The sequence below is a fragment of the Leopardus geoffroyi genome, chromosome D1 (genome assembly GCF_018350155.1).
Source record: "Leopardus geoffroyi isolate Oge1 chromosome D1, O.geoffroyi_Oge1_pat1.0, whole genome shotgun sequence".
In the NCBI taxonomy this organism is placed as follows: Eukaryota; Metazoa; Chordata; class Mammalia; order Carnivora; family Felidae; genus Leopardus; species Leopardus geoffroyi.
This window is the reverse complement of record NC_059329.1, coordinates 101626171-101650595: the sequence shown is the minus strand read 5'-3', so window position 1 is coordinate 101650595 and position 24425 is coordinate 101626171. Positions and strand designations below refer to the sequence as shown.

At 39.2% G+C, this 24425-nt stretch overlaps 2 protein-coding genes across 2 annotated transcripts; both read right to left on the bottom strand.

The window, feature by feature from the left end:
* Positions 1–5158: 5158 nt before the first annotated feature.
* Positions 5159–21838, bottom strand: LOC123601686 (olfactory receptor 8K1-like). Its single transcript, XM_045485234.1, has 2 exons — positions 21735–21838; positions 5159–6511 (listed from the first exon to the last, which is right to left on the bottom strand). The coding sequence occupies exon 2, from the start codon at positions 6500–6502 to the stop codon at positions 5543–5545; it is 960 nt and encodes a 319-aa protein (XP_045341190.1). The 5' UTR covers positions 6503–6511; positions 21735–21838; the 3' UTR covers positions 5159–5542.
* LOC123601687 (olfactory receptor 8K5) lies at positions 10796–11740 on the bottom strand. The gene has a single exon (XM_045485236.1). It carries the CDS (start codon positions 11735–11737, stop codon positions 10796–10798), a length of 942 nt encoding a protein of 313 aa, XP_045341192.1. The 5' UTR covers positions 11738–11740.
* Positions 21839–24425: the final 2587 nt, after the last annotated feature.

Sequence of the window (24425 nt, the reverse complement as noted above, 5' to 3'; positions counted from 1 at the left end):
TGGAAGAAATAAAACTATGATATACATAAACTCAGTGAGCAAAAGTTATGGTTTCAGGAGGGATATAATTTATTTGGGTACATAAGACATAACAATACCAGCCCTGATTTGGAAACATAATAGCCGGATCATATTTAACAACATGTATTCTCCCAAAGGCTACAAATCTTGGAAACAGATTAACGTATTATCTTATTGGATTATTCATAGTGTCGAGTGCCTTCCAAAATGGAAGTGAAGGAGCTCAGTTTGAGGTAGAGTTTTGGATCTTTCAAAAGCCATTATACAAAAATAAGACAAATATTTTCTACCCACCTCTAATGGAGAATCTGCTTCAGGCTCTTAGTGACAGTCTCTAAATGCGGTTCAATAAAATACCTAACTCTGAAGCACGGGTGATTCTAGAATCCACAAATTGCTTTTTATATCCTTGGGGAAGATGCCACTTGGAAATAGCTCCTTAACAAGATCTCCCTGCAGGAATTCAACCAGACATCCCTTGAGTGTTGTTTGTGGCACCATGAACCTCCATTAATGAAGTGAGTTCAGTTCCCTGATATCTAAGGGACACAGTGATTAAAGTGTATGTGTCCAAGTAACTCATGTGCTTTCAGAGATTCATTATTGCAAAAATGCAATATTAAAGAGGTAGAAACCAATGCCCTAGCAGTAAAGTTAGAACAATTTCTATCCATAAATAGTATTTTATTATGCCAACTTTTGGGGCACCTGGGTGGCTCGGTCAGTTGGGCATCTGACTTTGGTTCAGGTCATGATCACTCCCAGTCTATGGGTTTGCGCCCTGTGTCGGGCTCTGTGCTGACAGCTCAGAGCCTGGAGCCTGCTTCGGATTCTGTGTCTCCCTCTCTCTCTGCCTCTTCCCTGCTTGTGCTCTGTCTCTGTCTCTCTCTCAAAAATAAGTAAACATTTAAAAAATTTTTATTATACCACCTTTTCTTTTTGTTCCTTCACTTTTGCTTCAAATAATACAATTAACCATTATTTCATGGGGTGAAATAGATATTAAAAGGAGAATGTGTCCTCTAAAAACATTCCTCAGGTAGTAAGATTATCATTTTATCTTTTCTTAATGATTATATTTCAGGTGAGGAAAGGTAGAATGTAACTACTAGGGAAGAATCAAACACAGTATTTAAAAAGTCAGCCTTGGGGCACCTGGGTGGCTCAGTCGGTTAAACGTCTGACTTTGGCTCAGGTCATGATCTCGCAGTTCGTGGGTTTGAGCCCCACTTCGGGCTCTGTGCTGACAGCTCAGAGCCTGGAATCTGCTTCAGATTCTGATCTCCTTCTCTCTCTGTTCCTCCCCTGCTCACACTCTGTCTCTCTCTCTCTCTCAAAAATAAAGATTAATTTTTTTATTTTTTATGGCAGGTGTCAACTGGGAGCAGTGACAGCTCCTGGGGAGCTAGGACCCTGCCATTCGCCCCCACAAGCCACAAGTGTTATGTCAAGCTTCACCTTCTGGGGTTTGCTAGATGGGTGGTTTTCCCCTGTTATGAATAGCATGGTGAAATGTTCACATAGCTTCTTCAAACTGCACATGTCCCCTTTCCCTGAGATTCTGACCCTGACTTGGGAGAGCCAGACCCTCCTGGCAGGGGGTGGTAGCTGGGAGGGGCCTGTGGCCTCTGGGGAGTGTCATTTGAGCAGAGGAGGCAGGGAGTGCTGTACCTCTGTCCTCTGTGTGCTTGCGCGAGTCACATCGTGGGTCTTGTCGTGGGAGAGGTGAGGGTGAGCCATCCGCCCTTCACCGCAGGCAGCATGTAATCCTTAGGTGGGGGCAGGGGCCCCTCACGGGTCTGCGATAGGAGGAGGCCAAGAGCTAGGCCTTGGGTGGGCTCCCCACGTGCAGCAGCTAAGCCCCAGGAACTTCCCTGTGTCTACCCCCTCCATGGCCTCAGCAGCCGTGAAAGCTCTCAAGGAAGGGGTTCTTGCCTCTATGTTTCAGGGGTCACCCAGCTCTTTGCTTCTGCCAGGCCTCCTGTTCTCTTGGCAAAGGTGGGCACCCCCTCTCATCCCTCTGGTGAGGCAACAAAGTGGGGTCTGTCCCCTAGAACTGTGGGTCCAGGCCACCTTTCATAAGAAAGCTGTACCCCATCCATAACCCTCCACTCTCCACCAAACCCTGCCCACAGAAGGCCCCAGGGCAAGACCTCTCCGCCAGCCAGCAGAGATCAGCAGGAAACTGGGAGCCAGGCAAGAGTAGAAAGCTGCCTTTCCCTCCCCTAGGGGGGTGCTGTGGCCAAAGGTTGGGAGCCCCAGGCTGGTGGAAGGTGCCCCACTAGCTGTCAGCAAGGCAATGATTAATTAGGCCTGGGGAGGATGCCCGGGTTCTGACCAGCCCAGGCTCTGATGGGAGGTGGGTGGGTTGTGGGCGCGGGGCGGGTCTGGGGCAGGCACCTGGCAGACACCTGCTCTCTGAAGGTGATAAGGGTCAGTGCGTGAAAAACCTGATAACATTTTATGGGCCCTATTCTGCCAAGGAGAGATAGCATTGCTATTCTCAAGGACCTGCTAACAGCCCTTCCCAGATCAACAAACAGAGACCATGTTTCCTGACCCATCTGGGAGAATGTGCTAATAATTAATCGGATTATAGATACATTCACTTTCTTTGTCTTACTAAACTGTGATAAAATACACACAACATAAAAAGCACCATCTTCACCGACTCCAAGCACCCAGCTCAGTGGCACTAAGCACATTCACACTGTTGTGACTCACCCACACAAAGTGGGGCTCTGTTGGTGGGGAAGAAGGGCAGAATGGGTCTTGAGGCAGCAGCTGGCAGGGCCTGCCACATCTTACTCCCTTTGGGGCTCCAGGAGGTCAATTGCTTTTTTTGTTTTTTGTTTTTTGTTTTTTTTTTTTGTTTTTTTAACGTTTATTTATTTTTGAGACACAGAGAGACAGAGCATGAACGGGGGAGGGTCAGAGAGAGGGAGGCACAGAATCGGAAGCAGGCTCCAGGCTCTGAGCCATCAGCCCAGAGCCTGACACGGGGCTCGAACTCCCGGACCGCGAGATCGTGACCTGGCTGAAGTCGGACGCTTAACCGACTGAGCCACCCAGGCGCCCCAAAGATTAATTTTTTTAAAAAAGGAAGCCTCTTGGTTATATCCATAAATTTCCTGTCACCTACATATATATTTTAACCAGTAAATCTTATATACATATAATATCATAGGTGTAATAATTATACATACATATTTATGCATGCAATGAACAATAGGATAATGTAGAAAGGAAACCGTCCTATAAGAGCACACACAAAAAAAACCAGATAGACATTAAATACATCAGGAAGGTTACCTGCTGGTAGTGGGAGAGGGAGCTGAATAAATAAATAAGGTGAAAGATGTAGCGTTTGCTGGGGCTGCATAACAAAAAAACACAGACTGGGTGGCTTGAACAACAGAAATGTATCTTTTCAATTGTGGAATCTAGAAGTCCAAGATCACGGGCTTGACAGGTTTGGTTTCTTCTGAGGAGTCTCTTAGCTTGCAAATGGCCACCTTCTTGCTATGTCTTCACATGGTCATTGTTGGTTCTAGGTACATGTCTGGTTTCTCTCTGGGTGTCCTACTCTCCTCTTCTTATAGGGACACCAGTCACATTGGGTAGGGCCCTATCCAAATGCCTTTAACAAGCCATTTTAATCAAATTACCTCTTTAAAGATTCTACCTCCAAATACAGTCACATTGTGAAATACTGAGGGTTAAGGCTTCCACATATGATTTTGGTGCGACACAATTCAGCGCATAACAAATTGGAATGAAAAATAAACCAAGGAAAGAGAGGGCCTTTGTCTGGCCCAATGATGATACAATGTCATGAACTGAGGAATATAATTTTTCTAAACATCTTGCCTTAGGTCCAAAAACAGTTGAAAACGTACATATGTTCAGTAGGTAGAAAACTTGCTTCTGGAAATCTGCTTTGCAAAATAATACAAGTTATTAAATTATATAAAAATCTTCATGAGTATATTATTAGTATGGCAAAATAGTAGAAACTAAGTAGTTTGGAAACTTATTAAGTAAATTATAAACATACATAATTAATATAATTTTATATATTCTTTAAAACTTTGTATTTATTATATAGAAATTGAAACGCTTCTTTATCCATTCATATCCTTGTCAGTGCTGTTGCTTCTTGTGTTGTTAATATTAGCCATTCTGACAGGTGTGACGTGATATTCCATTATGGTTTTGATTTGTATTTCCCTGATGATAAGTGATATTGAGCATCTTTTCATGTGTCTGTTAACCATCTGTATGTTTTCTTTGGTAAAATATCTATTCATGTCTTCTGACCATGTCTTAACTATACTATTTATTTTTGGGGTGTTGAGTTCGACAAGTTCTTTATAGATTTTGGATAGTAACCCTTTATCACATACGTCATTTGCAAATATCTTCTCCCATTCTGTAAGCTGCCTTTTAGTTTTGTTGATTGTTTCCTTTATTCTGCAGAAACTTTTAATCTTGGCGAAGTCTCAATCATTCATTTTTGCCTTGGTTTCCCTTACCTCTGAATACATGTCTAGTAAAAAGTTGCTACAACCAATGTCAAGGAGATTGCTGCCTGTGTTTTTCTCTCTAGGATTTTTATGGTTTCTTCTTGCACATTTAGGTCTTTCATCCATTTTGAATTTGTGTGTGTGTGTGTGTGTGTGTGTGTGTGCGCTATAAAAAAGCTTTATTCTTTTGCATGTTGCTGTCCAGTTTTCTCAACACTATTTGTTGAAGAGACTGTATTTTTTCCAACGGATATTCTTTCTTCTTTTGTTGAAGATTAATTGACCATATAGTTGTGGGTCCATTTCTTGGCTTTCTATTCTGTTCCATTGATCTATGTGTCTGTTTTTGTGCCAGTACCATACTGTCTTGATGTCTATAGACTTGTAATATAGCTTGAAGTCTGGAAGTCTGGAATTATCATGTTCCAGGTTGCTTTGCTTTTTTAAGATTGCTTTTCCTATTTGGGATCCTATTTGGGAACTCAATCCAACTGGTAGTATCATTCTGAAGTGTTATGCTTTATTTCTTATTTAGCCTAGATTCTTGAAACTATTTGATCATGTTGTGTTATAATCACACATTTACTTACTTTCTTGCCTCCTGCCTAGCATACACAATCTCACCTATCATCAATACAAAATCGCTACTATAAAAAACACATTAGTAATTTTCTGGTAAGTTTTATTCCATTTTGACTAAGATTTTTTTTAACCTCTACAAACCCAAGTTCAATATGATTTGCCTACAACCTCCAATATGACCTTGGACATAACTTGGAACTTAAATAATCTGGCTATAATATTAATTAATTCATTCGTTCATTTATCCAGTTGGAATGGAGAAGAATACAGGGAGATATAGGAGGAGTTTTTTCCAAAAAAGGAGGAACACAATCAATCAGGTAAAACGTTTCTACTTTTTGATGCTATAATTGAACTGGCAGAGCATTAAACAAAGACTTTTAGACCCACCTTTGCAACTGAACTGTACGATATTAAGTGCGAATTTTGCATCGGTTGGTTAAAATTCTCTTCAGAGCATCTTTTACTTCTTTGTTCCTTAAGCTGTAGATCAATGGATTCAGCATAGGGATCACCAAGGTGTAAAACACAGAGGCCATCTTATCAATATCAAAAGTATGGCTGGATTTGGGCTGCAGGTAAATAAACAATAATGTCCCATAGAACACGACCACCACCGTCAAGTGGGAACTACAGGTTGAGAAGGCTTTGTATCTCCCCTCGGTTGAGTTCATTCTGAGGATGGCCACAAGAATAAACATGTAGGATAGAAGAACAATCAAGAGGGAAGAGAGCAGATTACAGCCTGAAAAACTTAAAATGATCAATTCTAATTCATGTGTGTCTGAACAGAGCATGGATATGAGAGGAAGGCAGTCACAGTAAAAATAACTGATAATGTTAGAGCCACAGAAGGACAATTTAAATAATTTGATTGTGAGAAAGAGTGACACAAAGGTGCTGTAGAAATAAGGAAGAAGGACCAGCGCCCAACGCACCTTCTCTGCCATGATGACCACGTAGAGGAGAGGTTTGCAGATGGCTACGTAGCGATCATAGGCCATTGCTGAAAGAATGAACAGTTCGGTGATGATGAAAATCTCAAAGACTGCCAGCTGGGTGGCACACCAATGGTAGGAAATTGTATTTTTGTGCACCACAAAGTTTACCATCATTTTTGGGCCGATGACAGTGGAGTAACCAAGATCAGTAATTGACAGATGTCTAAGGAAAAAGTACATGGGGGTATTTAGCTTGGAGTCCAAATGGGTCAAGATAACTATGCCCAGATTGCCTGTCACTGTGATCAAATATATGATGAGAAAGATTGCAAGGAGAGGTGCTTGCAGCCTAGGGTTGCTGGTGATCCCCAGGAGAATGAATTCAGTCACCTCAATCACTGCAGAATGATTCTGTTTCTCCATAGGATTCATCTTGGTAACCTGTGTAAGGTACAAAATCACTATGTATTATATTTGAGAGGCTATCCTTTAAAAGAATTTAAAATACTGTGCATGAGATAGAGATATACTCTCTTTACCTTGAAACATAAATGAAAACTCCTCTTCCCCTCAGGCCCAAACTACACACACCTACACTCACACTGTAGTGCTAATGCCTAACAATCAGCTTTTTTAATTGTAGTGTATTATAACGTAAATCTCTGAGATTAAGCTTTTGATTGCCAAGGCAGCGATTTCAAAAACATCCCTCTCAGATAAGCACGTTGCCAGGTACACAACTAGGGAAAGATCAGACCACCTCACTCAAGTCCCTGTTTTGGAAGGCCCTGGGTGACCTAGAGGGCCGACTGCTGGAGGTACCCTGCATTTCCCTTCCCAAGCTTTAATTCCTGCCTCCTAGGTTTTAAATTCACCGATGATGAGCAAACCCATGAAACTGCAGACAATCCATCCTTGACCCAATCAAGGCAGAACTCCAAGTCCTTTCCCCCATCTCTCTGAGACCAAGAATAGCATGGGTCCCCGGGCATTCCTAATTGATAGCTTCACTTTGATAGACTGAGACCCACACACAACACATAGTGATGGAAACTTAATTTTTTAATGTTTATTTATTTATTTAATTTTACAAATATTTTTAATGTTTTTAATGTTTTATTAAACGTAATGTTTAATGTTTTTATTTTTGAGAGAGAGACAGACAGAGCGTGAGCAGGGGAGGGGCAGAAAGAGAGGGAGACACAGAATCTGAAGCAGGCTCCAGGCTCTGAGCTGTCAGCACAGAGTCTGACCTGGGGCTCAAACTCACAAACCCTGAGATCATGACCGGAGCCGAGGTCAGATGCTCAACTGACTGAGCCACCCAGGCACCCCAATGTTTACTTATTTTTGAGAGAGGCAGACAGAGCATGAGCGGGGGAGGGGCAGAGAGAGAGGGAGAGAGAGAGAGAGAGAGAGAGAGAGGGAGACCCAGAATCTGAAACAGGCTGCAGGCTCTGAGGCTGTCAGCACAGAGCCTGACTTGGGGACCGAACTCAGGAAAGGTGAGCTCATGACCTGAGCTGAAGGCAGATGCTTAACTGACTGAACCACTTGGCACCCCTGTATGTCTGCTTTTTAAAATTCTGAAGCCCAGAAAACAAACATATACACCTCAACCTTAAGCTTTATCTCATTGACAATGATCATATCTATTTAAAATAACAAGACATTAAAAAAAACTTTTCAAATGGTTGATAGAGTGATGCAAAAGGTGATGTTCAGGAAACCTTTGACATTAAATATATATCTCAATATTCTCACATTACTGCTCAGTCTATTTACCCTCTACAAAATGTAATGCTGTACTATATTAATTTCAGAATATTGTTATTTGTATCATGTCCACGTTTGCCACATCTGGTATTTCTGCCTGGCGAATCACTTATACTAATGATCCTCCAATCATATACTCCTTTTGCACTAAAAGGTATTTGGCCAATCTAATTATTTATGAATTCTTCATAGAGATACATCTAAAGAGACCCAGTGGAAAGAAGAATACAAATGGATATCAAGCACTGATGGAGAACTCATTACATGCCCGACACTTTTCTGAGCACTTTACATAGATTAACTCATATGATGCATACAGTAATTCTAGAAAATCGATGGTAGGACCGTATCCATGTGAACGTCAAGGAAATGACTTAACTAAGGTCACTCAGATAATAAGTGGTGGGGTCAAAATTAAAAAAAAAGTTATTTTGTCTTCAGAATATATTCTCATAAACACAATAGGAGTCTTTCCCTCTATTAAGGTCACCCTGAGTCAGTAGGAAATGAATAGTTGAACAAGAGGAACATGAGGTAAATAAGGATACAGGAAGATTCTTGTTAAAACAAACGACAAAAGCAGTTAAGTTATTTGACAACAAAGGTGATCTAATAGCACAGCTCAGAGTACCAGAGAGTATATAATAGATCTCTCCTACACATTAATCCTATTGATGGCAGAAAAGTATATTGCAAAGGAAAAAGCAATTTTGCAGAGCATAATGCCCTTCAAGACTTTGGTGATGACCCAGTTTAAGCTGTACGCCCTGACATTTTCCAAGACCAGTGTTTTCTACTTACCTTACTGGAGAATCAACTTTGACTTCCTATTGTTTTAATCCTCACTGGTTGCTGCAGAATGTATTTAAACATTTCCCTGCCCCCTTGAGACTCATTCTGTTAAAGTTTTAATCCGACTCCAGAATTAAAAAAAAAAAAAAAATGCATGTAATTACTTGAGTGAGAGTACCATGGGTCTCTGAAATTATTCCTGGAGTATCCCATTGAGAAAGATCAGAAGTGTCTTGTATGGGCGTCTAACTGAATAAATTATACAATATCATTAAACACTGGGAATCATAAATATGCTCACCATTTCAGTTCATGCACATATTAGTCATATTACACACATACTCTCTCTCTCTCTCTCTTTCTCTCTCTCACACACACACACACACACACACACACACACACAACTACGCAAGGGTAAATGAAAGAATGACTTCCTATAAAAAGATAATGCGATATTGGGTAGTACAGCATCCATTATCCAAATATACTGTTACTAGATATATAATTACGGGCTAACATAAGGCAATGTTTTGCGACTTATATTGTTTCTGCCAATGTATCAATGGTAAATCTTTTCTTTCCCTGTTCATGAAATATCGTTCATCTCTGTTTTTAAAGATTTCTCATTATCATTGGGTTTTGGAAATTTGATTGTAATGTGGGTATACTTTCCTTTCTGTTTACCCTGCTTAGAATATTTTTAGCTTCTTAAATCTTTGGGATTCTCGTTAATGTTTTTTAATGAATTTGGAAAAAAAACCATTCTGGCCAACATCTCTTGCAATGGTTTTTCTGTTCCACATTCTCTCTTTTTTCTACTTAGACCTACATTTAAATGTATAGTATACAGCTTATTATTGTTCTGGAGGTCACTTAGACCATTTTCAAAGTGTTTATTTAATTTTTGTTTTCCCTCTGGCTTCATTTTGGGTAGCCTCTATTGTGATATGCTTAAGTGAAGTTATTTCTTTTTCAGCTGTTGTTACTTTCGTCCAATTTATGTGTGTTTGCGTGTAATATTGTATTTTAATTTATAGAAGTTCCCTTTAGTCATCTTTAAATCTTTCATTTGTGTCCTCAAAAGGTGAGTGTTTTTATTAAATTTTTCAATACATTGAGCATATGTTTTCATATGTTTAATATGTTATAAAGTCCTTGCCTGGTAATTCTATCATCGCTGTCATTTTAGAACCTATTTTAATTATTTCCTGGGTAGGATCACATGTTTCTTTCTTCACATGCCTTCACTTATATCTAGTACTTGTGATTGGATGCTGAATATTGTGAATTGTCTGTTAATGAAGACTATATATTTTTTATCTTCCTAAGGTAATGCTAAGTTATAAACACTGTTAAACAATGTTCATAATGTTATAAACAAGTATTACTTGGCTTTTTTTGAGATTTGTTTTCAAACTATACGAACAGGAATCTGAAGTAGTTTTTACCTCAGATCTCTACTGGATGCCTAGGTGTTAAACTTGGATTCTACACTCTGGCTTTCAGAAATTTTCATGTCTTCCTGCCTTATGTGACCCTGGAATTGTTCAGCTCATAATTCCATGCTCATTCTTTTAATCACTTGTGTACTTTCACTACAAACATTCCTAAGTTGGTGTTGAGCCATAAACTCAAGAAGACCTTGTAATGTAATTAATTTAAATGTAAATAAATTCAATTCCCCAAAGGTAGGAATTGGGGGAATTGATTTTTAAGAAATCATGATCCAACTATACATTATCTGCAAAAGATTCACTTTGTTTATACTTTGTTGTGGGTTCAGAAAATACAGAGTAAATAAGATTGCGAAGATACCTACCCCCATCCCCTTCACCCCCCCCCCAAAAAAAAACTTGAAAGAAACAAACACACACTTAGTTTACTGATGCAGCATTTAATAAGGTTTCCAGTGGGAATAATGTAAAGTTCTATGGGATAACTAAAATAAACTTTGAATCAAAAGCAAGGAATGTTTTGGATGAGTGCATTTAATTAAGATCCAAAATATGAACTGAATATATGTAAGTATATTGGTTAAATAGAAGAGATTGTTTTGTACATGATAGTCTTTGTTCTGGAGTCAAAAGGAATTAGATACATTATCAAGTGACATTTGCCTTTATCATTGTTTATTAGAACATTATTCCATATTGAATATTAGATACAAAGTTTGTGCTGATTCTTAAAGACCCTGCGGAAGGCAATTTTTACCTCTTTGTTTCTTAAGCTGTAGATCAAGGGGTTTAGCATGGGGATCACTAATGTGTAAAACACAGAAGCCATTTTATCAGTATCAAAGGAGTGGGCAGATTTGGGCTGCATGTACATAAATAGTAGAGATCCATAGAACACAATCACCACTGTCAAATGAGACCCACACGTGGAGAAAGCTTTTTTCCTACCCTCTGCAGAATGCATTTGAAATATGGATATCAGAATTAGTATGTAAGACACGAGGACTACCAGCAGGGAAGAGATCAAATTAAATGCTGAAAATAGTATGATCAACAATTCTATTTCTTGTGCATTTGAGCAGAGCATAAGTAACAAGGCAACATCATCACAGTAGAAATGACTGATGACATTAGAACCACAGAAGGTCAATGTAAAAATTTTAATAGTGAACATTAGAGCCTGAAAGGTACTGTAGAGGTATGGAATGCCCACTAGCATGTGACAAAGTCTCTGTGACATAATAGCATTGTAGAGCAGAGGGTTACAGATGGCCAAATAGCGGTCATAGGCCATGGCCGACAAGATGAAAAATTCACTAATGATGAACATAAGAAAGAAAGCCAACTGTGTGGCACATGCATAATAAGAAATGGCATTTTGATCCACAACAAAATTTACCAGCATCTTGGGACAAATAACAGTAGAATTACCAAGATCAATGAAAGCCAGATGTTTGATAAAAAAATACATAGGTGTATGTAGGCGGGAGTCCACCTGGGTCAAGATGATCATGCCCAGGTTGCCCACCACTGTGACTGTATAGATGATGAGGAAGACCCCAAAAAGGGGAACCTGTAGCTCAGGCTGCCTTGTGACTCCCATCAGAATGAACTCCGTCAGTGATGTTAGATTCTGTTGGCCCATGTACTCCAGTTAGCTCTTCTGGGAAGACACAGAGAGGTTGCTATTAGCTTTCATGTAGTTCATTTAAATAAATTACAATATTTGTAGACACAATGTAAATATTTCTTTGTAGTGGGGGTAGAAGAAGAATTTCCACATCTTATTTTGAAACTAAAACAAATGATAAAATTCTCTACTTCTCAGCGAGAGATCCACATGAAACAAATGTACTGGGATAGCCGATTAAACTTTAAATAGAGCCAACAATATTTGGAACATACCCATTGATTTTTAAAAAGCCATACAAGATTGGCAAAGATATTGGTGTAGGAGGATGCTGGGCTCACTGCGTCCTGCTGATCACTTAGATTCCACCCACATTGGCCTAGATAACCCAGAAAACTGCCAGAAGACTAGCAGAATGGAATCTCTGGAGCCAAGTGTAGACAAGAGGCCTACCAAAGAGGGTAGGAAGGGCAGAAAGGTGGTGAGTGTTACACGGACTGGCGGGAGAGAGCTAGGGCAGTGGAGGGGCATCCCACTGGACAAGGCAAAGCCCCTGAAGTCTGGCTTGCAGAGAGGAGAGGCTGGAATCTGTGAGTTATGACAGCCAGCAGGAATGTTAAAAGTCAACAGCTCTGCTCTCAGAAGTGGGGAGGGTGAGAGGACACCGGCAGGGAGAGTTGTTGAGCCCCAGAAGGACAGAGCTCAGCAGGGGAACAAAGGCACTGGCAAGTGCCATTTCCCTCTCCCATCCGCCAGCCGTAATTCTATAGGGAACCAGTTCCTGTCGCCAAACTTGCTTGCACCCTGCAAAAGCCCAATGCTGTGCTTCTGTGGATCCATGCCTCCGAAGGGCGTGCCTCCCTCCCAGTGCTGCAGGGTCCCTCCCACAGAGGACCACAAAGGGCAAATCTAGCTAAGCCTGCCCCACCCTCCCCTGTGCAACTTGTGGATTCACCCATTCTAATATGCCCTTGGCCAAATCCCATCTAAGCAGCACCACAATCCTGGCAGTGTGCAAGCAGCCCAGACAGGGGCCATGCCACTCCACAGTGAGTCCTGCCCCTGGGAGAGGAGAAAATAAGGTACACACCAGTCTAACAGTGGCCCCAGTGGTGGGCTAGGGGCAGACATCAGGTCTGACTGCGGCCCCATTCACCAACTCAAGTTACTCCAGACAGCACAGGGGAAGCTCCCTTCAAGTTGGAGCTACCACAGGACAAAATGGAAGAATTATCCTCAAAAGAAACTCCAGGAAGTAGCAACAGCTAAAAAATTGATCAAAACTGATTTAAGAAATATAACAGAACAAGAACTTAGAATAACAGTCATAAAATTAATCGCTGCGCTTGAAAAAAAGTATAGAGAACAGCAGAGAATCTATTACTACAGAGATCAAGGGACTAAAAAATAGTCATGAGGAATTAAAAAATGCTATAAATGAGGTGCAAAATAAAATGGAGGCAGCCATAGCACGGATTGAAGAGGCAGAGGAGAGAATAGGTGAATTAGAAGATAAAATTATGGAAAAAGGGGAAGCTGAGAAAAAGAGAGATAAAAAAAATCCAGGAGTATGAGGGGAGAATTAGAGAACTAAGTGATGCAATCAAACAGAATAATATCCATATCATACGAATTCCAGAAGAAGAAGAAGAGAGGGAAAGGGGCTGAAGGTGTACTTGAACAAATCATAGCTGAGAAGTTCCTGATCTGGGGAAGGAAACAGGCATTGATATCCAAGAGGGAACAGAGAACTCCCTTCAGACGTAACTTGAATTGATCTTCTGCATGACATGTCAGGGTGAAATTGGCAAAATACAATGATAAAGAGAGAATTCTGAAAGCAGCTAGGGATAAACAGGCCCTAACATACAAAGGTAGACACATAAGACGAGTGGCAGACCTATCTACTGAAACTTGGCAGGCCAGAAAGAAATGGCAGGAAATCTTCAATGTGATGAACAGGAAAAATATGCAGCCAAGAATCTTTTACCCAGCAAGTCTGTCATTCAGAATAGAAGGAGAGATAAAGGTTCTCCCAAACAAGCAAAAACTGAAGGAATTCATCACCAGTAAACCAGCCCTACAAGAGATCCTAAAGGGGACTCTGTGAGTGAAATGTTGCAAGGACTACAAAGTACCAGAGACATCACTACAAGCATGAAACCTACAGACATCACAATGACTCTAAACCCACATCTTTCAATAATAACACTGAATGTAAATGGACTAAATGCTCCAACCAGAAGACATAGGGTATCAGAATGGATTAAAAAAAAAAAAAAAAGACCAATCTATTTGCTGTCTACAAGAGTCTCATTTTAGGCCTGAGGACACCTTCAGATTGAAAGTGAGGGGATGGAGAACTATCTATCATGCTACTGGAAGTCAAAAGAAAGCTGGAGTAGACATACTTATATCAGACAAACTAGACTTTAAATTAAAGGCTGTAACAAGAGATGAAGAAGGGCATTATATAATAATTACAGGGTCTATCCATCAGGAAGAGCTAACAATTATAAATGTCTATGCACCGAACACGGAGTCCCCAAATATATAAAACAATTACTCACAAACATAAGCAACCTCGTTGATAAGAATGTGGTAACTGCAGGGGACTTTAATACCCCACTTACAACAATGGATAGATCATCTAGACGCAGGATCAATAAAGAAACCAGGGCCCTGAATGATACATTGGATCAGATGGACATGACAGATATATTTAGAACTCTGAATCCCAAAGCAACAGAATATACTTTCTTCTCGAGTGAACATGGAACATCCTCCAAGATAGATCACATACTGGGTCACAAAACAGCCCTTCATAAGTATAAAAGAATTGAGATCATACCATGCACACTTTCAGACCATAATGCTATGAAATATTTGAAATCAACCACAGGAAAAAGTCTGGAAAACCTCCAAAAGCATGGAGGTTAAAGAACACCCTACTAAAAAATGAATGGGTCAACCAGGTAATTAGAGAAGAAATTAAACAATATATGGAAAACATGAAAATGAAAATACAACAATCCAAATGCTTTGGTATGCAGCAAAGGCAGTCCTGAGAGGAAAATACATTGCAATCCAGGCCTTTCTCAAGACACAAGAAAAATCCCAAATACAAAATCTAACAGCACACCTAAAGGAAATAGAAGCAGAACAGCAAAGACACCCCAAACCCAGCAGAAGAAGAGAAATAATAAAGATCAGAGCAGAAATAAACAATATAGAATCTAAAAAAACTGTAGAGCAGATCAACGAAACCAAGAGTTGGTTTTTTGAAAAAATAGACAAAATAGATAAACCTCTAGCCAGGCTTCTCAAAAAGAAAAGGGAGATGACCCAAATAGATAAAATCATGAATGAAAATGGAATTATTACAACCAATCTCTCAGAAATACAAGCAATTATCAGGCAATACGATGAAAGATTATATGCCAACAAACTAGACAACCTGGAAGAAATAGACAAATTCCTAAGCACCCACACACTTCCAAAACTCAAATAGAAAGAAATAGAAAATTTGAACAGACCCATAACCAGTGAAGAAATTGAATCAGTTACCAAAAATCTCCCAACAAATAAGAGTCCAGGACCAGATGGCTTCCCTGCAGAATTCTAGCAGACATTTAAAGCAGAGATAATACCTATCCTTCTCAAGCTTTTCCAAAAAATAGAAAGGGAAGGAAAACTTCCAGATTCATTCTATGATGCAAGCATACTTTGATTCCCAAACCAGACAGAGACCCAGCAAAAAGAGAGAACTAAAGGCCAATATCTCTCATGAACATGGATGCAAAAATTCTCAACAAGATACTAACAAATCAAATTCAACAGCATATAAAAAGAATTATTCACCATGATCAAGTGGGATTCATCCCTGGGCTACAGAGCTGGTTCAATATTTGCAAATCAATCAATGTGATATATCACCTTAACAAAAGAAAAGATAAGAACCATATGATCCTGTCAATCGATGCAGAAAAAGCATTTGACAAAATTCAGCATCACTTCTTAATAAAAACTCTCAAGAAAGTTGGGATAGAAGGAACATACTTAAACATCATAAAAGCCATTTATGAAAAGCCCATAGCAAATATCATCCTCAATGGGGAAAAACTGAGAGCTTTCCTCCTGAGATCCGGAACATGACAGGGATGTCCACTCTCAACGCTGTTATTTACCATAGTGTTGGAGGTTCTAGCATCAGCAATCAGACAACAAAAGGAAATCAAAGGCATTAAAGTTGGCAAAGATGAAATCAGGCTTTCACTTTTTGCAGATAACATGATATTATACATAGAAAACCAAATAGACTCCACCAATAGTCTCCTAGAACTGATACATAAATTCAGCAAAGTTGCAGGATACAAAATCAACGTACAGAAATCAGTTGCATTCTTATACACTAACAATGAAGCAACAGAAAGACAAATAAAGAAACTGATCCCATTCACAATTGCACCAAGAAGCAAAAAATACCTAGGAATAAATCTAACCAAAGATGTAAAAGATCTGTATGCTGAAAACTATAGAAAGCTTATGAAGGAAATTGAAGAAGATATAAAGAAATGGAAAGACATTCCCTGCTCATAGATTCGAAGAATAAATATTGTCAAAATGTCAATACTACCCAAAGCTATCTACACATTCAATGCAATCCCAATCAAAATTGCACCAGCATTCTTCTCGAAACTAGAACAAGCAATCCTAAAATTCATATGGAACCACAAAAGGCCCCGAATAGCCAAAGGAATTTTGAAGAAGAAGACCAAAGCAGGAGGCATCACAATCCCAGACTTTAGCCTCTACTACAAAGCTGTCATCATCAAGACAGCATGGTATTGGCACAAAAACAGACACATAGACCAATGGAATAGAATAGAAACCCCAGAACTAGACCCACAAACATATGGCCAACTCATCTTTGACAAAGCAGGAAAGAACATCCAATAGAAAAAAGACAGCCTCTTTAACAAATGGTGCTGGGAGAACTGGACAGCAACATGCAGAAGGTTGAAACTAGACCACTTTCTCACACCATTCACAAAAATAAACTCAAAATGGATGAAGGACCTGAATGTGAGACAGGAAACCATCAAAACCCTAGAGGAGAAAGTGGGAAAAGTCCTCTCTGACCTTAGCTGCAGCAATTTCTTACTTGACACATCTTCAAAGGCAAGGGAATTAAAAGCAAAAATGAACTATTGGGACCTCATGAAGATAAAAAGTTTCTGCACAGCAAAGGAAACAATCAACAAAACAAAAAGGCAACCAATGGAATGGGAAAAGATATTTGCAAATAACATATCAGACAGAGGGCTAGTATCCAAAACCTATAAAGAACTCAGCAAACTCCACACCCAAAAACCAATTAATCCAGTGAAGAAATGGGCAGAAAATATGAATAGACACTTCTTTAATGAAGACATCCAGATGGCCAACAGGCACATGAAAAGATGCTCAACGTCACTCCTCATCAGGGAAATACAAATTAAAACCACACTCAGATATCACCTCACACCAGTCAGAGTGGCTAAAATGAACAAATCAGGAGACTATAGGTGCTGGCAAGGATGTGGAGAAACGGGAACCCTCTTGCACTGTTGGTGGGAATGCAAACTGGTGCAGTTGCTCTGGAAAACAGTGTGGAGGTTCCTCAAAAAATTAAAAATAGACCTACCCTATGACCCAGCAATAGCCCTGCTAGGAATCTACTCAAGGGATACAGGAGTGCTGATGCACAGGGGCACTTGTACCTCAAAGTTTATAGCAGCATTTTCAACAATAGCCAAATTATGGAAAGAGCCTAAATGTCCATCAACTGACGAATGGATAAAGAAGATGTGGTTTATATATACAAGGGAATACTACTTGGCAATGAGAAAGAATGAAATCTGGCCTTTTGTAGCAACATGGATGGAACTGGAGAGTGTGATGCTAAGTGAAATAAGCCGTACAGAGAAAGACAGATACCATATGTTTTCACTCTTATGTGGATCCTGAGAAACTTAATAGAAACCCATGGAGGAGGGGAAGGAAAGAAAAAGAGGTTAGAGTGGGAGAGAGCCAAAGCATAAGAGACTCTTAAAAACTGAGAACAAACTGAGGGTTGATGGGGGGTGGGAGGGAGGGGAAAGTGGGTGATGGGCATTGAGGAGGGCACCTGTTGGGATGAGCACTGGGTGTTGTATGGAAACCAATTTTACAATACATTTTATATTTAAAAAGTGAAATAAAATAAAAGTCTATTCATAAAAAAAGTAAAAAGCCATATAAGCATTAATATAGATTTATTAGACTTTATTTCATCTACACAATGGTATCAATTTTCCTTTTGTACACTTCCATTTTTGTATGATAATTCCAGTGAAATTTTGATATTCTTAATGAAAGAAGCAGAAATAATCTGGAGGCAATGCAGTTTAAGATTTAGGTTCCTCATTTGCATTTTCAAGGCCATGAATGAGGCTTTAGGCATGAACTAACAAAGTAATATATCTTTGTAAATGTTGCAAATGTAAAATATTTTAACCTTGATCAATTAAGCTCATTTTCTCTCTCCATTCTAACTTCTCCATCATCCTTCAGCTAATGTCAAGATAGTTTGTCATGTCTGAGGACATTTGTGGGATCCAGTTAAAGAGAGGTTGAGTAAACAATACTTTATTTGATGGTTACTGAATATATCTATATGGTTCAAAATCAATGATATTTATCACTGAAAAGTGCCATCCATTTGGTGTAAGAACACTCCTACCACCCAATATGCTGAGATGTATGTCATTAATAAGAACATATTTATGGATATTATGATGCTTTTTTTTGAAAAACAGAGAGAGACAGAGACAGAGACAGCATGAGTGAGGGAGGTGGAGGGGCAGAGAGAGAGAGGGAGAGAGAAAATCCTAAGCAGGCTCTGCATTGTCAGTACAGAGCCCCACGTGGGACTCAAACTCACAAACCCTGACATCATGACCTGAGCCAAAATCAGGCTTACCTGACTGAGCCACCCAGGCACCCCAAGATTTTATGATGCTTTTGATTATTAGTTTTAGAGCTGAACTTTAAGATTATGTTTCCACTGTAAATAAATATTCACATTTACATTGCAACTTACAGGCATAGTTTTATTTCTTCTCTATTAATTTTTTTTAATTTTTTTTAACGTTTATTTATTTTTGAGACAGAGAGAGACAGAGCATGAATGGGGGAGAGTCAGAGAGAGAGACGGAGACACAGAATCTGAAACAGGCTCCAGGCTCTGAGCTGTCAGCACAGAGCCCGACGCGGGGCTTGAACTCACGAACCGCGAGATCATGACCTGAGCCGAAGTCAGACGCTTAACCGACTGAGCCACCCAGGCGCCCCCTCTTTTAATTTTTTTTTTAACATTCATTTATTTTTGAGACAGAGAGAGAGGGAGTACAAGAAGGGAAAGGTCAGAGAGAGGGAGACAGAGGATTGGGAGCAGGCTCCAAGCTGTCAGCACAGAGCCCATTGTGGTATTTGAACTCACAAATCATGCCATCATGACCTGAGCTGAAATCAAGAGTCTGCCGCTTAACTGACTGAGCAACCCAGGCTCCCCTATTTCTTCTTCTTCTTTTTTTTTTTTTTTAAAGAACGATCTCAAATTAGGATAAGCCTCAAAATGCACAAGGTTTGGATCTACTCCTGCTAAAATATACAGTTTATATCAATATTCAGGGATTTTGAATATTGAATTTTACATGCTATATTTCCTCTGCTTTGCTTATTTATATGCATAGATTGATTCTTCCACTGTGGATATGATAAGGTCTATAAAACATTTAACATATTTATTTGAGTGTTTATTATGTCCGTTTATTTCTCAAATTCCACAGTGGGATATACGTAGGGCACAACACTGTGATTTGCAAATATTTCTCTGATAAGTGTCCCCTTTATTTCGTAAAATTTACATTGGAAGTCAGTGAAACAAAGTGAAGACAGTGAAACTGCTTTAGCTCAATCCACCTGGATTCCTTCCTTTCCCACTGTTTTTCAGTGAACATTCGGAACTCTGTTAGCATGATTTTCAAGTCGAGAAGGAATTGGAATTGAACATATTCAGTCAGATAAAATACAGAATAGAATTACTTTCACGTAACGAGATGTGTAGCTTTAGTCAGTACAACTAGCAGTCCAAGGGGGTTAAGGTAGACGCTTCTACCTATCAGATGAAACTCCCGGGAGCCTACCACAGGCCAGCTGGAGTCTGAAGCTACCCGGTGGCAGCTGGCAGATTTCTAAGAATCTGATAATTTTTAGTGTTGAGTCAGCCAGTTTGATCCCCGGAGTGGGCATGGACGAGAGAGGCAGTACGGGAGATACCATCCCATTTTCCTGGATGATATTGTCTATTGTTTCTCCATTGAGTTCCTCCCTGCTTTCAGGGCCTTCCTCTTGCACGAATAAGCTCCAAGGTCCCGCCGGACCTGCTGTCATGGGTTTTCCCGCACCGTCTTAACAAAGGGATTCAGAATGCTGGTACCAATCCCACCACTTAGAAGTCGTCAATGTATTGCTAAGAACTAGTCTAATGTTTATTGAGTTTCTCTCCACTTTCAGTGTCAGTTTTTACCTCTCTCTGAAGATATCTGGATTCTTTCATTCTGTTTTTTCTCTTTTAATTTTTATTTTATTATAAAAATAATTGACCTGAGATCTACGTAGTTAAAAGATTTTTAACTCTACAACACAGCATTGTTAACTAGGCACGATGTTGTATGACGTATCTCTAGATCTTACTCATCTCACATAACTGAAACTTTATACCTGTTGATTAGCAATTCCGCATATGATCTAGGAACACTGCTTCTGAGTATTTATCAAAAAGAATGGCTATTAAGGTCTTAAAGAGATATTAACACCCTATCCATTCTTATTTTGAAAAGGATATCTGATCAGTTTTGAACATCTTTTTTTTTTATATTTTTTTTAACGTTTATTTATTATTGAGAGACAGAGAGACACGGAGCATGAGCAGGGGAGGGACCGAGAGATGGAGACACACAGAATCTGAAGCAGGCTCCAGGCTCTGAGCTGTCAGCACAGAGCCCAATGTGGGGCTCGAACCCACAAACCGCGAGATGGTGACCTGAGCCGAAGTCAGATGCTTAGCTGACTGAGCCACCCAGGCGCCCCAGTTTTGAACTTCTTGATGCATATATTTTAAATACTTCCATTTAGGGCTAACCATTAAAACAGGATATAAAAAATGACATATTGAAAATGACTTTTCAATCTTCAGACATGGTAATATTAGGTAGGAATTATTTGGGGTTCAGGGCTTTCTCCATGATTCTTAAAAGTCATTCTATTTATTTTCCAGGCTATTCAATCAGTTTATAAATCCCATTCTGAATAAAGAAATCAAGTAGGAAGCAAATCAGTCAGGGAAAAAAAAAACAAAAAACAAACAACTAAAATATTTACAAGCTCATGCCTTGGAGTCCTTATATTAAAATTATTTGTAGTTTATAAAATATTGCATGGGTAATAATATATCTTAAATATTTTTTAAATATTTCATTGGATATATTCATACTAAAGGATATTATTAAATATTACATAGGACACATACTACAAATTATTTGTTGTTAATATGAAATCCATATGTAACTGGGCATTCTGTAGTTTATGTAGAAATCCTAACCTTAACAGTTTCTAGTTGATGAGACCAATATTGATTTTTTCAGATACCTTTGACTTCCTCTTCACTTGTAATATCCAAATTCCACTATCAACTCTCACAGATCAAATGGATCTATGACATATAGTCAATTCATAGGATTTAGTGCCCTAAAAAGACAATTCTACTCCAGGGAACCCCGGTTAACAAAAAGTATAATGAATTTTTGTGGTGTGTTAGAAAGAATCTGCTGTCAGTGACCATGGGAGTGTCCATGATCAGAAGCCAGGAACCATGGGAAATTACCAGCATCCAAGTGATAATCAAAATTAACAAGTCCTATCTACTCACCTTTAATAGACTGGATTTTCTTCTCCTAAATTACTCTTGCTTTTCCTTTGGGCAGGGAGAATTTATGTTTCTCCTCTTCTTTGCAATGCTCCCTGAGGAGTTACATGTAATTCATTCAGATGATGTGCCCAAATCATCTGAGAGATATTTTTAAGTTGCTTTGTGGTACCTACTAATTATCGAGGATATCCTACATATTCCCTAGTGAAAAAATGTAAGGGACAATTCAAGGAAAGGAACAAAACAACGTAAATGATAATGTACAGCTCCATGGAGACCTACATGATATAAATACACTCAGAGTCAGTGATGAAAGTAATAATGGAAAATAGTTTGACATCAGCTTTATCCCAGTAAAACTGGAATAGCTCCAAAAATCATGGATACATTTGACAATAACATCGTAATTGGACAAGAATTTTTCTTGGAATTTATTATTAGAATACAAGCATATCAGTAGGCATTGGGTTAAAATACATCATTTAACCTCAGTAAGACAGATATTACTATTTCCATATTCAAAGGACACCAAACTCAGATAACTTGCCGAAAGTCACATGGCTGACAAGTAGAAGATTTGAAATTAAAGCCTCATCTTTAAATGACTGATATACATGCCTTGACCTTTCATATGGCAAACCTGTAACAATGATTGTAATGCAATGTGTTGCCATAAAGATTGCCTCAAGTATAATGTTTCCTGAGCTGAGATCCTACCAATCTTTGATTCCCACAAACTGTACTCATTAAGAATAAAATCTATTGTCTTGTTTTCAAATTCACTAATTGTTTTTTATGCAGTATCTAGTTTGCTGTTAAAAAAAATAATGAATAAGAGATGCCTGAGTGGCTCAGTCAGTTAAGCGCCCGAAGCTTGATTTCAGCTCAGGTCATGATCTCAAAGTTTATGAGATTGAGCCCTGTGTCGGGCTCTGTACTGAGAGCCTGGTTGGGGTTCTTTCTCTCCTGCTTGAGATTCTCTCTCTCCCTCTCTCTGCCCCTCCCCTGCTTGTGGTCTCTCTCTCTCTCTCTCTCTCTCTCTCTCTCTCTCTCTCAAAATAAATAAATAAACTTAAAAAAAAAGAACAATAAAATGCTTATGACTGATATTACCTCCTGCCCCTAGTAACTCATTTAGGTTCTCTATCATAATTCCTGTTTCTCTTTTTAATATCCATGTTTTCCTTTAAATTCTTGCAAATATTTGCAATTGTTTTAAAGTCCTAATCTCCTATTTCTATTACCTCTGTTATTTATAGGTCTATACTGATGATTTATTTTTCCTGGGGTTATGGATAACATTTTCCTGTTTTTTCAACCTGCAGAGAAATATAACTTTAGATGCTAAACCTTGCAAACATTCTGCAGTTGAGTAGAGATTTTTTACATCTTTCTTTAAACAGTGTTGAGTTTTCTTTTGGCAAGGAGTTTGCTTACTTTTATTTACTTGACATTCTACTTAATCCTGTTGAAAGTTAATATTGAGCTGTGTTAAAATGGAGTATAGTGAATCTTTTCCTCTGGGGTGAGTTCTTTTCTCTTTTGCTATCTCCATTGGAAGCCCTAGATAGTCAATAAATTTCCTCACTAAGTTTTGGCAGAATTTAAATATATCTGATATATCCTGTGTGAATCAGTAGTTTTCATCATACAGATCCCTGATGATTTCTTTTTCCCTGGTAGTTGTTCCTGATCTGGACTTATGGGGTCTTCTCTTAATACGTGCACTTCAGAAGTCACCCAAAGTCTCAGACGTCATGTCAACATCTTAATCACTTTGCTTAGGTCTTTCTACTCCAGGATTAAGCTCCCACATTTCAGGCACCCCAGCCCTTCCTGATCTGATTTTGTCTTTTCGTTTCAATGTGACTATTGTGTTCTCCATGTGTTCCCAACCACCACCCCGTGTCAGGAACCAGTAAACGTGCCCCTTACAGATCACAGTAGTGTGCTGCCAATCATCAAATATCTGAAAACATCTGTCACATGTGTGTTCTCCAATTTTCAGTGGTTTTCCGCAGCAGGCTTATTAAAATCCAGATTCCAGTTACAGAGATTGACAAAAGCCCTCAGAAAAGACATGCTACCAATTTTCCCTTATCAGTCTGATTTTTAGCATCCTCCTATTTCCCTCCATGATTATCTACTTTTTTTGAACAGATATCTAGATATTCTGATGTAAGTGTCTTTGGGAGGATGTTTATTCTCCAATCTTTCTTAAAACGAATATTCCATTATTTTTGATAACCCCTCATCTCTAGTTTGTACCATAATGCCTAGAGTGTATCATCCATCAGTAAACATTAGTTTGGTGAGTGTAAGCACTGACTCTAAGCCGGATTTCAAGCAGGATTTCTTCCAAATCATTCTGCATGTTAAACCAAGAATAGAGATAGGTGTCCTAACCATCAGAAATTTGCTTGTTTACTGTGTGTGCGTACATTGCTTTTAAAGTAGTAACATTTGTCAGTGTCCTTATCTTGAACATCTGCATAAAGACAAAGTTTGGGGGAACCTGGGTGGCTCAGTTGGTTGAGCAACCAACTCTTGATTTCTGTCCAGGTCATGATCTCATAGGTCATGGGATGGAGAGCCCTGGGCTCTGCCCTGACAGTGGAGAACCTGCTTGGGATTTTCTCTCTCTCTCTCTCTTTCTCTCTCTCTCTCTCTCTCTTTCTCTTCCTCTCCCCC

What these genes read in the sequence shown, in the direction of transcription:
- LOC123601686 (XM_045485234.1), bottom strand. Translation starts at nt 6,502, where the DNA reads ATGAATCCTATGGAGAAACAGAATCATTCTGCAGTGATTGAGGTGACT.
- LOC123601687 (XM_045485236.1), bottom strand. Translation starts at nt 11,737, where the DNA reads ATGGGCCAACAGAATCTAACATCACTGACGGAGTTCATTCTGATGGGA.